Source organism: Nelumbo lutea, chromosome 1, assembly GCF_056320005.1.
Source record: "Nelumbo lutea isolate HS-2025 chromosome 1, American lotus-T2T, whole genome shotgun sequence".
Lineage (NCBI taxonomy): Eukaryota > Viridiplantae > Streptophyta > Magnoliopsida > Proteales > Nelumbonaceae > Nelumbo > Nelumbo lutea.
In genome coordinates, this window is record NC_142684.1 from 130,151,869 (window position 1) to 130,166,629 (window position 14,761).

Consider the following 14,761-nt stretch of genomic DNA (forward strand, 5'->3'; position numbering starts at 1 on the left):
ACAAACGGATCGAAGAGATTATTGAAGAGTGAAGAGTGATATAACCGATTTATAAGGACCCGTGCGGTGAACGGGATTTATTAAGGGAAAGTGAAATAACCAAAACTCATAATTAAGGAAAGAATATAATGTTTTTTAAAATAGTTAAATCTTTATTTTAATATTTTTTTTACAAAAACGATTTATTAATTTAACAATTTGGATTAATTATATTAACATTTTAAATAAAAATAATTAATTATTAATTAATTACTTAATAAAATAATTATTTTTCTCATATTTTCTAGTAGTGTTCTATTTCATTTATTTTACTTTATTAATGATTAAATGTTACAATTTTTTTTGTAAATATCACTTAAATATTAGTAAATATATAAAATTAGACTATATACATAATTAAAATAATCTATAGTTAACTTTTTTAGTCATAGTTAAATTAATCTAAGCCTGAACTCAAGGTTTAAGACATTGGATTAGGCTTGGATTGATCCTCATCTTGATCCAATCCACCCAAGTTGCACCCCTAAAAGTATTGTGAAATTCTCAATTGGACTTAACCAAACCGAGTGCAATTCATGCATGCATTACTTTTTAGGTTTTTTTAACTATTATTAGATAATATTGAATCTGAATGAGCTATATATGGGAGAGGACTACTCCCATTGTGTAGATCAATGAACCATATACCTACTTCTTGGGCTGAACCTCAACTTTTGGGTTGAGATTAGGGGTTTCTTAGCTTGGCCTTATCCGCTAGGGCTATCATTGAACTCCAAAAGTCTAATACCTAATTAGATTTTATATTTGGTTATCCCAGATTTGGATGTTAGAACTTGCATTTGATTAATAATTGGATTGGATGCAGATTTTAACTCCTTTTGGTGTAATTAAAATCTGTCTAATAAAAATTATTATTTCATATATATATATATAGTATAATTATGTGTACAAAGAGATATTATGTGTAATTATATAAAGTTTATAATTAATAAATTTAATATTTTATTATTTATATACATTTATTATATATTTAAAAGTAATTAGCTTTTTTAACTTTTTAATTTTTGGGTCATTTTAAACACAATAAGATTATTGTGTATTAAATTCGAAATCCAACGTAATAATCGGATCTGAATGTGGATCTAGAAATTTCATAATCAAATGTTCATGTAGATGTAGTTGGATCTGATCTAAATCAAATCCATTTATAGCCCTACTACCCATATTATGTATGGTCTTGGTGTAGATCCAAGCTAGACCTAGATAGAAGAAAGTAGTTGCCTGCACCTAGAAATTTATAGGTCTAGCCGGGTTGTGCTATCTATTAATTTCTTAATTTTTAAAAGTTGCTAGATTAAAACTTGCTAAATTTGAATAATTTTTATTAACTTTAGTAATTTTATTTATTAAGCTCCAAATTATAATTTTCTAACAATTAATCAATTAAATGGAATTTGAATATGAAATAAACATTTGAATGAGAGTAAAATTTGAATCCGGATCTACTCCTCATAGAGTATTCCTTACACCAATCTCTCCTTTTTTTGGAATACAATAGACTAATAATAAAATGCACTTATAGAAATATGCTAAAATAGGCTTATGATGGAAAATTGTGGCAATTGTCTTAGAATTCTCTCTCTCATTATTTTTAGGTGATTTAACTATTTATGATATTTTAATTAAATAATTGTTAGACTATTATTTGTTTATAGTTTGGTTGGGCCTACAACCATCTTGAACTATTAGGCCCAACTTGGCTCTAAAATTTTTGGGCTTGGTCGGACCAAGGCCTAGGCCAGACTAAAATGATCACCCCAAGCAAATTGCTTTTGGTTTATTAGATTAATTAAGATAACCAAAGGAGTTAATGGAGGGTTAATAACGAGGGATGAAAGTCTTAAAGACTTAAATTTGATTAGCTAGTTGAGTTATTTTATTCAAAAAAACCACAAAATAGATAAATGGTAATGAGAAAGGAGATCCATGCTACATGACATGGACCAATGAATATCTGAATCTAATCAAACCGATCTGGTAACACATGTTAGTTCCGATCCGATCTGAAGATTTGATTAGATCTCACAAATGGTGATTCAAATCTAAATCTATTAAGGAAGTGGAATATTCAAATTTCATTCAATCTAAAATAGATTGAAGTTAAACAATAAAAAATAAAACAACAAAATAAAAATATCAAATCATAACATTATTAAAACATTTTTAATTAATGTTTTAAGGAAACCAAATTTCTTAATTTTTATTAACTATTATAAGATAAATCTATTTTAATTTTTACTAAGTTTTATTAATAGTTATTATTTTTAAGTGAAAGTTTATTAGATTTTAAATTAAGCTCAACCTATTTATATTATTTGATTTATTAATATTATAGGTCCTTTTGGTTCACGAACATGATCAAAATTGGAATCGAAACCAAAATACCTATACCTAATACAGATTTGGTTTAATTGGAAATCAGAGTCGAATTTGGATTGCTATTATTTGGTTTATTTGGAGTTGGAATCGAAATCAATTTTATATTAGTCTATTTATTATTTTATTAATATTATATTTTCTTGTATTTTATTAATATATTATTATTTTATTTTTATTTAATTATTATTATTACTTTAATATTATATGAATATTTTATTTATACATGTATCTTTGCTTGTTATTTTTAATTTATTAATATTTTATTATAGTACTATTATTTTATTACCATTTTACTAATATTTTGTTCATATATAGTTTATTAATATTTTATTAATATTATATTAAGCTTTGGGAGATTTTTGTGTCATGAGTTCTTTAGTCTTCAATAGACTCGGAATGGCAATTCCATTCTTGTGAAATAAACAAAACAGTTGACAATTCTAACCTAGATTCTAAGCATTATTCTAGGGAACTAAATAGACCCTTATTGTATTGTTTTTTTTTATATACTTATTGTATTATGTTATATTAGTATTCCCTCCCTCTCTCATTAGCACATTACAACATGCATTAGATGAGAACATCGGAAAACTCTAACGTCTCTCAGTCTCTATCACATTCCTTTTTACTCTCTCTTAATTTTCTCCATTTAACAAATATAATTTCTTCCCTTCTCACATTTTCTTACTCTCTCTTAATTGTCTCTATTTAATAAATATAATTTCTCTCTCTCTCTCTCTCTCCACAAAAGAAAATAGAAAAATGGAGAAAATAGATAAATAGCTTCTCTCAAAGATATACATGTTGGCATGGGCCATCCTACTTTATTTTATATATATAGTGTGGATGCAGAGTGGGAGTTTTTTTACTAAAATTACCCTTTATCTTTTCGCTTGAGAAAATGTATAAAAGTCAATTTATTATAGTTTTGATGGCTCCTAAAATGCCCATATTTGTCTATTTATTCCATCTCTAATTGTAAGGGTGGAAAATGTAACTTTAATTATTACTTTCCACCTCATTTAATCCCCTCTCATTAAGTCTTATATTTAAATTTATTAACTCCAATTTTCTCTTATTAAATCTTATATTTAAGTTATTTTTATTAATAAATATTACTAATTAGATCTATGCCAATATTTTTAACAATATAAAAACATATATTTTAAAATTGACTAAAAAATAAAGAATTCATTATCTAAGTGATGACCAAGCAATTCAACCATCCGAACCAAATTGATTAACCTATCAAGTCATAGTTAGGTAGTACAATTTTTAAAATAGAAATAAAACTTGTGCTTTCAGCATATCCAAGCCCAAGAAAAGAAACCTATACAAAAGAAGAATTAACTGTCTGTTGGGGTCCAACAGCATAGGCTGTTGAGACAGTTTCTGGGTTGGGCACGTTCTGGGCAGTTCACCTATTCATGCCCGTGTTTTGGTATTTAGTAAAAATAAATTAACATGTAATTACTAATTTATCCATTCTCAGAATAACGTGGCATTCCTACAAATTCTCTCAATAGTAGAGGCTGTTGGGCCCCAATAGCTAAAGTTTTTCCACAAAAGAGTAGAGTCCAGATCAGCTGATGGTGGTTTAGTTGGTGTGATGTCCTGCTGTTGGATTAAATTCAGCTACCTAGGAATTTAGGAGTATGGGGATGGGCAAGAACGCAATACCAAAAAAAGAAAAAGTCCAGGAAGGACTTTGTAGCTATAATAGTCTTGGGCCCATGCCATGCTTTGAGCCTGCCTTAGGTAGGGGTGAGTAGGAAAAACCAAAAAACTGAATCGAACCAAGAATATGATTGAAACTGACCTGAAAATCCGGTTAATCGAATCGGTTGGTTTGGTTTTGGTTCGGTATTTTTAAAAAACCAAAGTTATTGGTTTGGTTTTGGTTAACCAATATAGAGAACTGGAAGTTAATCGAACTGACCAGTATACATATATTTCTATATATTTTATATATATATTTATGTATATCCTATATATTATATATATTTTTTATATTATAAATTAATAAATATGCATTATATATTTATAATATAATATATAATATATTATTTATTATTTAAAATATAATATTTTATGTATATTTCTATTTTTATTATATATTTATATGTTTTTTATAATATATATTATAAATATAAAAAGCTAAAAAATCGATGAACTGAACTAGTTAACCGGTTAATTGATAAGCTTCGGCTCGATTTTAATTATCACTTTTCCAGAAACTGATAGAACCGGTTTAGTTTCAAAAATAGGCCCATGGGTGGGCACCCCGGATGAATCCATATTGGATTGATGGAATAGAAATCAACATAAAAAAGACTGATATAGTAATATGCTGAAAAGATAACATTCTTGTTGTGTAATGTATGACTTTGTTAGAAAAACTTTGATTTTTAATAAAAGAGTTGCAACCGACAATTAGGGCTGTCAATTGGACTGGATTTGGTCCAATCTAGTTCAATCAAATATTGGTCCATTTACAAATGGGCTGGACCAAATCCATATGAACCAAATTCAATTGAGTCTAAATAAAATGCAAGTGGACTGGATTGGGTCCAATTCAATCCATATTGAATCAAACACCAAAATAACATGAGAAATCTAGAAAATGCATAAAATACAAAACCTGCTGCAATCCAATCCAACCCAATTAAAAGTACTTTTATAAAAGTTCTTTTGTAAATTTACTTTGTAAAAATATTTTCAAAAAATGCTTTCGTAAAAGTGCTTTTACAAAAGTACTTTCATAAAACTACTTCCACAAAAATGCTTTTGTAAAAGTTCTTTTGCAAAAGTGCTTCTATAAAAGTGCTTTAATGAAAGTTCTTTAGTAAAAGTACTTTTAAAAAATTACTTTCATAAAAATGCCTTTATTATAAAAGTACTTTTTATAAAAGTGCTTTCAGAAAAATGCTTTTGTGTAAAAGTATTTTTATAAAAGTACTTACATATAAGTGCTTCTATAGAAGTACTTTACTTTCATAAAAGTACTTTTTAAAAAAGTGCTTTTGTAAAAGTGATTTCATAAAGGTGTTTTCGTAAAATGCTTTTTATAAGAGTACTTTCATAAATGTGTTTTTTATGCCAATTTCAGTTTTGATTGATTTCAAATTGGACAAGGGTTTGACCTCATGATCAGGTTATTAGGAATTTGGTTTAGGTTCAATTTAGATTGATGAGAATATTGACCGATTTATTTTGGATTGGCCCAATCCAATAATTATAAGAGACCATCCAAATCCAATTTGATAAGGTTTGGATTCGATTGGATGCGATCCAAAACTGGTCCATTGACACCCCTACAAGCAATGGGCTTTGGTGGAATGAACCCATAAATTATACAAGAAAAATTGTTTCTTAAAGTGACAATTTGTTTGGTTAATTTGGGTTCTAATTCGATGATTTGTTTTGTGATTTGTACTAGTTAGGGCTGCAAATGGTATCATATTCAAATTCGATCCCATTAAGGGTGATCTAAATTTGATTTGTTTATAGTTGGATCAAATATAGATGCACCCCATCGGATATTCAATTTAAATATATTCCCACATATACGTAAAACTTAAATATATGCCTATTTTTAGGTCATCTTTATTGCCTTAGTTTTGGTGTAATGATAGGAGTTAAATTTGATTATATAACATCAATCTATTTTACCCTTTACCATGCACACATGCATACTACATGCCCTTACACTTGAATTATATAAAACAAATATTTGCCTTAATTTTGGTGCAAGTCATAAAAGTTAAATTTAACTAAGTGTCTGTTTGGGAGGGCTTACATATGTTGTGGCTTTCTAGCATTACATGAACCAAGGAATCTGGAATTTGTGAAATCATATTTGGTAAAAACCCAAAAAGTCAAAAATAAGCTTGCAAAAGACACAAAGTCGACCTTTTTGATGAAGCTATGTCAAATAGCTTCTCCAAAGTGGCTTAACCAACGTAGAAATGCTCCCAAATAAGCTCTATATAATAAATTAATTTATCTTTGCTCTTTACTTGCATAACACATAACCTTATACTAGTTTTATTAAAACTATATAGTATTTTGAACACTGTTAATTTAATTTATTTATATTATTCAATACCCTATTGCAATCCAAATTCGATTTAAACCCAAAACCTAATATGATAGGATAAGATCTGATTCAAATTGAAATATAAATAAACCAAATTTGGATATTATTATTATTATTACCTATTCGATTTGATTCGATCCATTTGTACCCTAAGAAACTGGGACCGTAGGTTTGTTTTGAATGGGATCTATCTTTAGCTTTTTATTTTATTTTATTTTATTTTTCTTGGGTCCTTAAAAACTTAACAATAAAGTGTGAGTTTTTTAATTTGGTTTTAACAAAAAGAGAAATATTCTGATTTTACGAGGTTTAGGGAGGGAAAATGACAAAGTAAACTAGCTATCTTCACATAGGAATCGAATACTTTTTTCTTAAAAATGAATTCTTTTAAGACTAACAAGTGTCCTGCGTTGCTCATTTTCATTATTCAAAAAAAAAAAAAAAAAAGTGCCAGTATTCCCAAACTGCCAACTTAGGTCTCCAACAGTCAATGTTTACCATTTGGCATAAATGTTTTGTAAAAGTACTTTCACAAAAGTGCTTTAATAAAAGTATTTTTCTAAAAGTGCTTTTGTAGAAGTCATTTTATAAAAGTGCTTTATAAAAGCAATTTTCTAAAAGTGATTTTGTAAAAGTACTTTCATAAAATTGCTTTTGTAAAAGTACTTCCATAAAAGTACTTTCGTAAAGGTACTTTTATAAAAGTATTTTCATAAAAGTGCTTTTATAAAAGTACTTATGTAAAAGTACTTCCATAAAAGTGTTTTTATAAAAAGTATTTTTGTAAAAGTTCTTTAGTAAAGCGCTTTTATAAAGATGCTTTTGTAAATGTATTTCCATAAAAGTGCTTTTGCAAAAGTACTTTCATAAAAGTGCTTTTGTAAAAGCTCTTTCGCAAAAGTGATTTTATAAAAGTGCTTTTGTGAAAGTACTTCCATAAAGTGCTTTAAGGAAAGTAGTTTCATAAGAGCACTTCCATAAAAGTGCTTTCATAAAAATACTTTCATAAAAGTAATTTCATGTAAAAGTCCTTTCATAAAAGTACTTCTATAAAATTTTTTCGTAAAAGTACTTTTGTAAAAGTGATTTTGCAAAAATAAATATCTATGGCAACTGTTTTGTAGGCAGATTTTCCTCAAAGAATGAAATGCGCAAGATAGGACATGATTATTTTTCATGCTACAAGGTACCGAATTTTTGTGCTATAGAACTAAGTTTTCGTTCTAAAAAGAGTGACCCTTGGCAAGGATTTTGTAATCAAACACTCTAATGTTATTCATTCTTTCCTTTTCTTGTCTAGAATGAGAAAGAATTAAGAGAATAAGGCTTAGAGTAGTGAACCAAACATGGCCTAAGGTCCTGTTTGTTTGTTGTGCGAATTTCACCTTGGATAGATGCAAGGGAATGCACTTGGGTTGAGTATAAATCCAGGTTTACTTTAATCTCATTTAATTTGATTTGTTTGTAAGAAGTAAAATAATGTAGTCCATGCATTACAAAATAGAAAGGTTATTTGTTTGGGAGGAGTAAGGTAGTATATGCAAAATACTTATAAAAAAAGTAATATGCAGAATGACATGACCCCAACTTTATATGATATAGAATCAGTTTTGTTTTTTTGTTTTTATTGTAAAATGTGCACTACCGGTGTTCTTTGTTTCTTTGCAACTAAATATGGTCTAAAGGCTAAAGATCTTCAGCTAGGGGAGAAAAGATTTTCTTTTTGAACCAGAAGGGACCCATGTGATGCATGTTAAATATGCTCCATATTTGACAATAGAGTAATTAGATACAATTTCTTGATGAAAACGAAATTAAATCAGTTATGGGTGAATTGAAATGGGCCCCACATTCAATAAATATTTCCTATTTTTCTCTCAAAAATTTAAAACATATAACAACATGTGGAGGTCCATTAAGAGAAGAGAGGAGTCATGACATGGACAACTCCATTTCATGTACAACGCACTGACTGGTATCGTTTCTTTTGAGTAAAAGGATATTTCATTTAAAGCAAAACAACAATAACAACAACAAACGAAAAATACAAAGGGAGGCAACCCCATAACAACAGACGGAAAAGACACAAAGAAGAAAACAAACACCACAGCTCATGAATCCGCTTAATGTAGTTAAAACGAAAGGAGTTTGTCTCGGTTATAGAAATTTTCTAGGGTAGGAAATGAGGTAAACTATTATAACACCCATTCACAAACTTAAAATGATCATTGAGCTCCCTAATATCCTTTATAATGAAAAACACTTTCGAGGCAGCTTGATTGCCCTTGTTAGCTAACAATAGAAATGCATTCATCTGGTAAGAAATGTAATGGTTAAATTAGATTTTCTGATAAAAAGATGGCAAAATCTATGAGGCAGAAACTGTATGGTGGACCAAGTGACGGGTTACAGTTGACATCTTTAGAGACCGAATCAGCCCCCCATAACCTCCCACAGTACATTTTTCCCGTGTATTAAGAATCTCTCAATGATGATATTATCATTTCTAGTATTATCATCGGAAAATGTTTCTAATACACGGCAGAGATGTACTGTAAAACATTCTGAGGGGCTGATTTGAGTTCACATTTTGACATTATTAAAGTTCTTTATGGCAAAGTCATCTTATAAAGTGTGAACTAAAGATCATGTAACTCTTTTAACATAATTGATTGAAGTCAAGATTTAAAATATCATAAATATTCATTCGTAACTCTAAAAAAAAAATTGAATTGGTTGTGGGTGAATTGAAATAAGTTCATTTTTTTTTTATATTTTCTAGTTCTTTTATAAATTCAAGAAATAAAATCCGCAAAAGGACCAAAGAGAGTGGAGGGGAGTTGTGAAACTATACAAGATTTCATTTGATTTGACTTTGTTCTTTTCTTAAGCTAGGAAAGTTGATGTTTCAAAAGAGCACATGGGAGGTTTTTATTGGAGTCTTGAGTTTTTTTTTTTTTTTTCGATGGCTAATGGTCCTGTCACCACCGCATCACAAGCTGTGGTTGGGATGCAAAAGTAAACCACTTAACACTTCTCTACATTTAAGGAAGCAACCATAACTAACTTAGAATGTTTGTATGCGTGTACGATGATGCAACCATGGACTACAGGTGGGTGTATTTCACTAGTCTGGCCCATTTGCTTCTAATGTTGGGCTGGGCTGGACTGGCTGTCAACATTTAGTTAGGCTGTTAGGGTTTGACTATATAAATTGGGTAAAGAGACCATAGATAATAGATTTGGTAAATGCTTTGCATTAAAGGTAAACTACAATGGGCATTTTTTATTCTCATCCATCTAAGGTTGCGTCCAATTTATCAAAAGTCAAAGCTGATCTATCCAAATCAGCCCCCTGAAATAGAAGTTGGGTTTATTGAGGAAAAAGGTGAGGCCCAGAACCAAACATAGAAATGTAGTGTGTAGACCAACCCACGTAGTGGAGTCCACCGTGGCCATTGGCCAAAACCCGATCCATATCTTCAATATTCTTATCTGCACGTCATGTAACTGCAACCTACCCTCTAGTTTGTGTATATTACTAAAACACTCAAACCATTTAAGCTATGTTTCGTTTAAAGAAAAAAGGTAGGGAAAGGAAGGGAAAGACAGGAAATCCTATATAAGATTGGTAAAGTTTTTTTACTTTCTTTTTTCCTAGTTTTTCCTTCAAACCAAATACAGCCTTAGGGTTAGGGGGTATTTGACAACATAATTGATTTTAGATTTTAGTTTTAAAGATAAAAACAACCATCAGAATAGAAAAATTATATTGCTTTTAGTGATATAGAAATTGTTTGTTTCCGAACACTCCCTTGGAATGGTCATGTGACTTCTTAAAATGATTAGAAAACATGAAAGGACATGAATTTAGGGTTTTTTTTATTACAAAATACCTTTGTGGAATAAACAACCTTGGATTCATGTTTAAACAAAATTTTCACCCATTTTAAGAGGTTACTTGAGCACGTGACCATTCCCAGAAAGAAATACAAATGGGTCCGGGTGATAAAGTAAAGTGGTTGCAAATTATAGGTGTTTTGGAAATAAACAAACTAAAGGATAGGTTTAATAAATACATAAAAATATAGAGATATCCAAGTAAATTACACTACATAACTGTAATGGGAGGCTGACCTTTACATTGGACTGACTGATCGCTTTCTCGTGGAGTCGTGGTCCAGCTTATACTTTTGCATGGGTCGAGCAGTTGGGCTCTAAAGTAAAAATGGACCTAGCTGCCTAGGTGGACTACTATTCTTGGTGGGGACTGGTGGGCCAATGCCCATCATCCGCTTTTTGGACCTGTTTAACAGACAGAAATAGAATATTGTCCTCTCTCTCTCTCTCTCTCTCTCTTCGTACATCTACAGCTACACAACGACGGAATCGAGGTTCCCGGAGGAGACAGCACCAAGGCCCAAGCCACGTAACTCAACATCTCCGTCTCTGACATTTTAGTGGGTCCATCAATAATCCAGCTGAAAAAGGCTTTACCCTGATTACCGTACTTTTCTGTCGTGATTTGCTCATGTCCCCATCCTACGGCCATCAGATTCGCATCCACCGTCGGACCCACCACAGCACCTTTAACCCAAGTACCCAACAGTCTACGGTATTGTATGATGGCATTTCGGTAATATATGCATCAATTAGTGGCCAGTTGCGGTAAACAAAATCTTCTCTCGTATTTCTCTGAGATTTCGATTATAAAACTACGTCTCTGTTTCTGCATGTGCTCTCTGCTCTCTTTCCCTCTCTGTTTTGCCTCCACACTCCGTGAGTCCTTATCCGACCAACTCGATTTAGTTGATTATATTCTCTTCCCCCCCTCTCTCTCTAAGCTTTCTCTGAGCTCTGTAATTAAAAGATTTACCATTAATTTAAACAAGAAATCTGAAACTAGATTTCAATCCCTGCTCAACTTTGTCCCCTCACCCAACGTCAAGCATGTTGCAATCTTCTCCTTGGTTCCTTTCATACACCACAAAGCTCTTATTCTTTGCTCGAATCCGACGCTTTTTGCAGAAGAAGGCCTCCGGCAAGTGCTGCGGAGCATCCGATCGATTCGACAAGTTTAGAATAGAAGAAGTTGAAATGGAAAAGGAAGATGAAAAGAAAGAAGAGACCAAGACGGCCGGAATGGAGGAGAGAAAAACCGAGGAAACAGCTTCACCATTCATGCTGCAGAGATCCGTAAAGCAGCTTCACTTTGGGAGCTGGGAGGAGAAGGAGATTGCGGTGAAGGAAATCAGGAGATTGGCCGGAGAGGATCTGAGGATGAGGAAGTCGCTCGCTGCTCTCGGTGTTATACCGTCGTTGGTGTCCATGCTTGGTTCGGAGGCTTCGGATCGTAGGCGATTGGCGGTTCAGGCATTAATTGAGCTGGCTAATGGCACTTACACGTAAGTTCCCTTACGACTTACTTCGAATCGAGATTATCAGTCCTCTCTGTTGTTCGCTTTAGTTCGCTTGATTTCGAAGTTTTCGATCTTCAAGGGATTCTAAAATACGCACCTGTGTGTAAAACTTGCTGGAGCAATGGATTTGAGTCTCTAGTGAGTCTTTGAGAAATGAGAACATGAGATTAAGATTATGATTATTAGCCAAGTATCGTGAACAGTACGCACCCTGCGTCTGTTAAGCGCTAGCAAGTGAGTGTGGGTTTTTATTAGTGCTCCATTAATGACCACCGGAAACTGATGTTCTTCGCCGGCGGGAGATTGAAGTGTCGCTTTCAACACTTTTGACTTTGAAGAGTCTAACAGAGACGATGACAGGAGTTTCGTCGGGTTTGAGACTTTTTAGGCCAGGTGATCCCGGACCCGGAGACCCGGGCTGGAAGCCTAGTATTTCTCCATGATGAAAATACCCCTAACTTTCTTTAAAATAACCTAATTTCCTAACAATAGCCGACGAAACTACTGGCTAGTAGCCTGGTTCAACGACCATTCCTATCAATCTCCTTGTCCAGTGATTAGATTACCTTTAAATTTGATTGTCCTCCAACCTAATTACTGTATCCATTAATCTAAACCATCCATTTTGGGAGACCGGATCTGCTCCTGACACCTGGTGCCTCACAGGCGTCACATTTACATTAATAATATCTTCCGTACTTATTAATGAGATATTTCTAATGCACGGTGGATGTATTGTGAGGCGCCCATTTTAGAGACTGGATCTGCTCTTTACACCGCTTCACATGTACATCCTATCGTAGATTGAGAACATCTTCTGTACTTATTAACTATTATTGACAGGAAATATTTCCAATGCACGGTGAATATGTCTGTGAGGCGCCCATTTGTGAGGAGCAGATCCTGTCACTCCATTTCGATAGATCACTACATTAAGCGGCTTTCAAATAGATTTTACATATTTAAGACCGTTAGATCGGAATTTAGGGCCATTGTTGCCTGATTGTAGCAAGCTATAGTAACACGACACTTCAGCGATTAAGGGTTATGTATACTTGAAATGACCAAAATGACCTTAAATTATGAAACCGTAAGATGCGCAGCGTGTCTTCAGCACTCCACGGTGATTGGAAGCTGGCGCTGTGAACACAGCTCCTTCCGGCTATTATAAAAGGGGACATGTTAAGAGACAGGTTTATAAAAAATACAAGCAAGACCCATCAAATTTGGTGAAGTGGGGTAAGATTCCGTCTGCGCTATGGACAAAATTGAAAATTGAAATTATTGACCTTCTGGTATCACAACAGAAATTTTAGGTGTAAAAGCACAGTTGACTCATCTTTACCAAACAATCTTATCTTAACTGTGATTCTTCAAACTAAATAGTTTTTTTCTTATTCAACCCAAAAGTCGGTCTGATTTGCGTCTTGTTCTTTACTTTCAACCTTGGTAGTTATTAGTTGTTGAAAGTTTTAGTTCTTTATTGCTTGTTTTGCAGAAACAAGGCTCTCATGGTGGAGGCCGGAATCTTTTCAAAATTGCCGAAATGCGACGTCATCGATGCTTTGGATGAATTGGAGAAGCGAGATTTCGCCGTACTCATGCTTTCAATCTCTGTTCTAGCCAACACCCAGATCCACATTGCCTCATCAGAGATTCTTCTTCTCTTCATAATTAGGATCCTTGATTCAGATGCAAGCATGGAAGCCAAGGAGGCCTGTCTGGGAACTATATATAACCTCTCCACCATGTTGGAGAGCATAGGGCCTCTGGTCTCTAGTGGTGTAGTACATACATTATTAGTCCTGTCCTCTGAGAAAGAAACTTCGGAGAAGGCTCTAGCAGCTTTGGGGAACATGGTTGTGGCCGTGGTGGGAAAGAAGGCCATGGAAAACGAACCCATGGTGCCGGGGACCTTCATAGAGATTCTGACATGGGAAGACAAGCCCAAATGCCAGGAGCTGGCTGCCTACATCTTGATGATTCTAGCACATCAGAGCTCGGCCCAGAGAGAGAAGATGTCACAGTTGCGAATTGTTCCTGTTCTCCTTGAGGTGGCCTTGCTGGGGAGCTCCTTAGCCCAGAAGAGAGCATTGAAGCTATTGCAATGGTTCAAGGATGAAAGGCAGTCAAAGATTGGAGCCCATTCTGGGCCTCAAACAGGAAGGGTGATCGTGGGTTCACCTATGAGTCAGAGAGTGACCAACGAAGGAAAGAGAATGATGAAGAATATGGTAAGACAAAGTCTGAATAAGAACATGGAGCTGATTACAAGGAGAGCAAATGCTGCCGGAGAATCTTCTAATCTCAAGGCTTTGGTTATTAGCTCAAGTTCAAAGAGTTTGCCTTATTAAAAAAAAATCTCAAAAATCTATTGACACATTGTAAATTTTGGAGAAATTTACTAATTTCTCAAGGGAAGGCAGTCCTAAACTCCTAATAATTTAATCATGTTGTAAAATATGTCTCTTTTATCTGCATTAGAAAATTTGATTCCAGATTATAAAGTTATACATGGAATTCTATTTTTCTTTTTATGATAGAAAATTAGAAATCTCGAGCTAACAACTGGGCTGGCAATTGGCTATTGGAAGGTTGGGCTGGAACCCAATTAGCCTCTGGGAAAAGGTGGAACTGGGTTGGGTTATCATTTATTATTGGATTGGGTCATTGTTCAGCCCAAACTAATCCAAATCAAGTGCAACTTAAAGCCAATGACAACATAACATCAGTATAAACAATTCATATATATATATATATATATATATATATATAACAGAATAAAGTATCAAACCTTAAATTA

At 33.0% G+C, this 14,761-nt stretch overlaps 1 protein-coding gene across 1 annotated transcript; it reads left to right on the top strand.

Moving 5' to 3' along the window:
- Positions 1 to 11,208: 11,208 nt before the first annotated feature.
- LOC148877549 (ARM repeat superfamily protein) lies at positions 11,209 to 14,471 on the top strand. The gene is made up of 2 exons (XM_088942139.1): positions 11,209 to 11,943; positions 13,457 to 14,471. Exons 1-2 carry the CDS (start codon positions 11,489 to 11,491, stop codon positions 14,310 to 14,312), a joined length of 1,311 nt encoding a protein of 436 aa, XP_088798265.1. The 5' UTR covers positions 11,209 to 11,488; the 3' UTR covers positions 14,313 to 14,471.
- Positions 14,472 to 14,761: the final 290 nt, after the last annotated feature.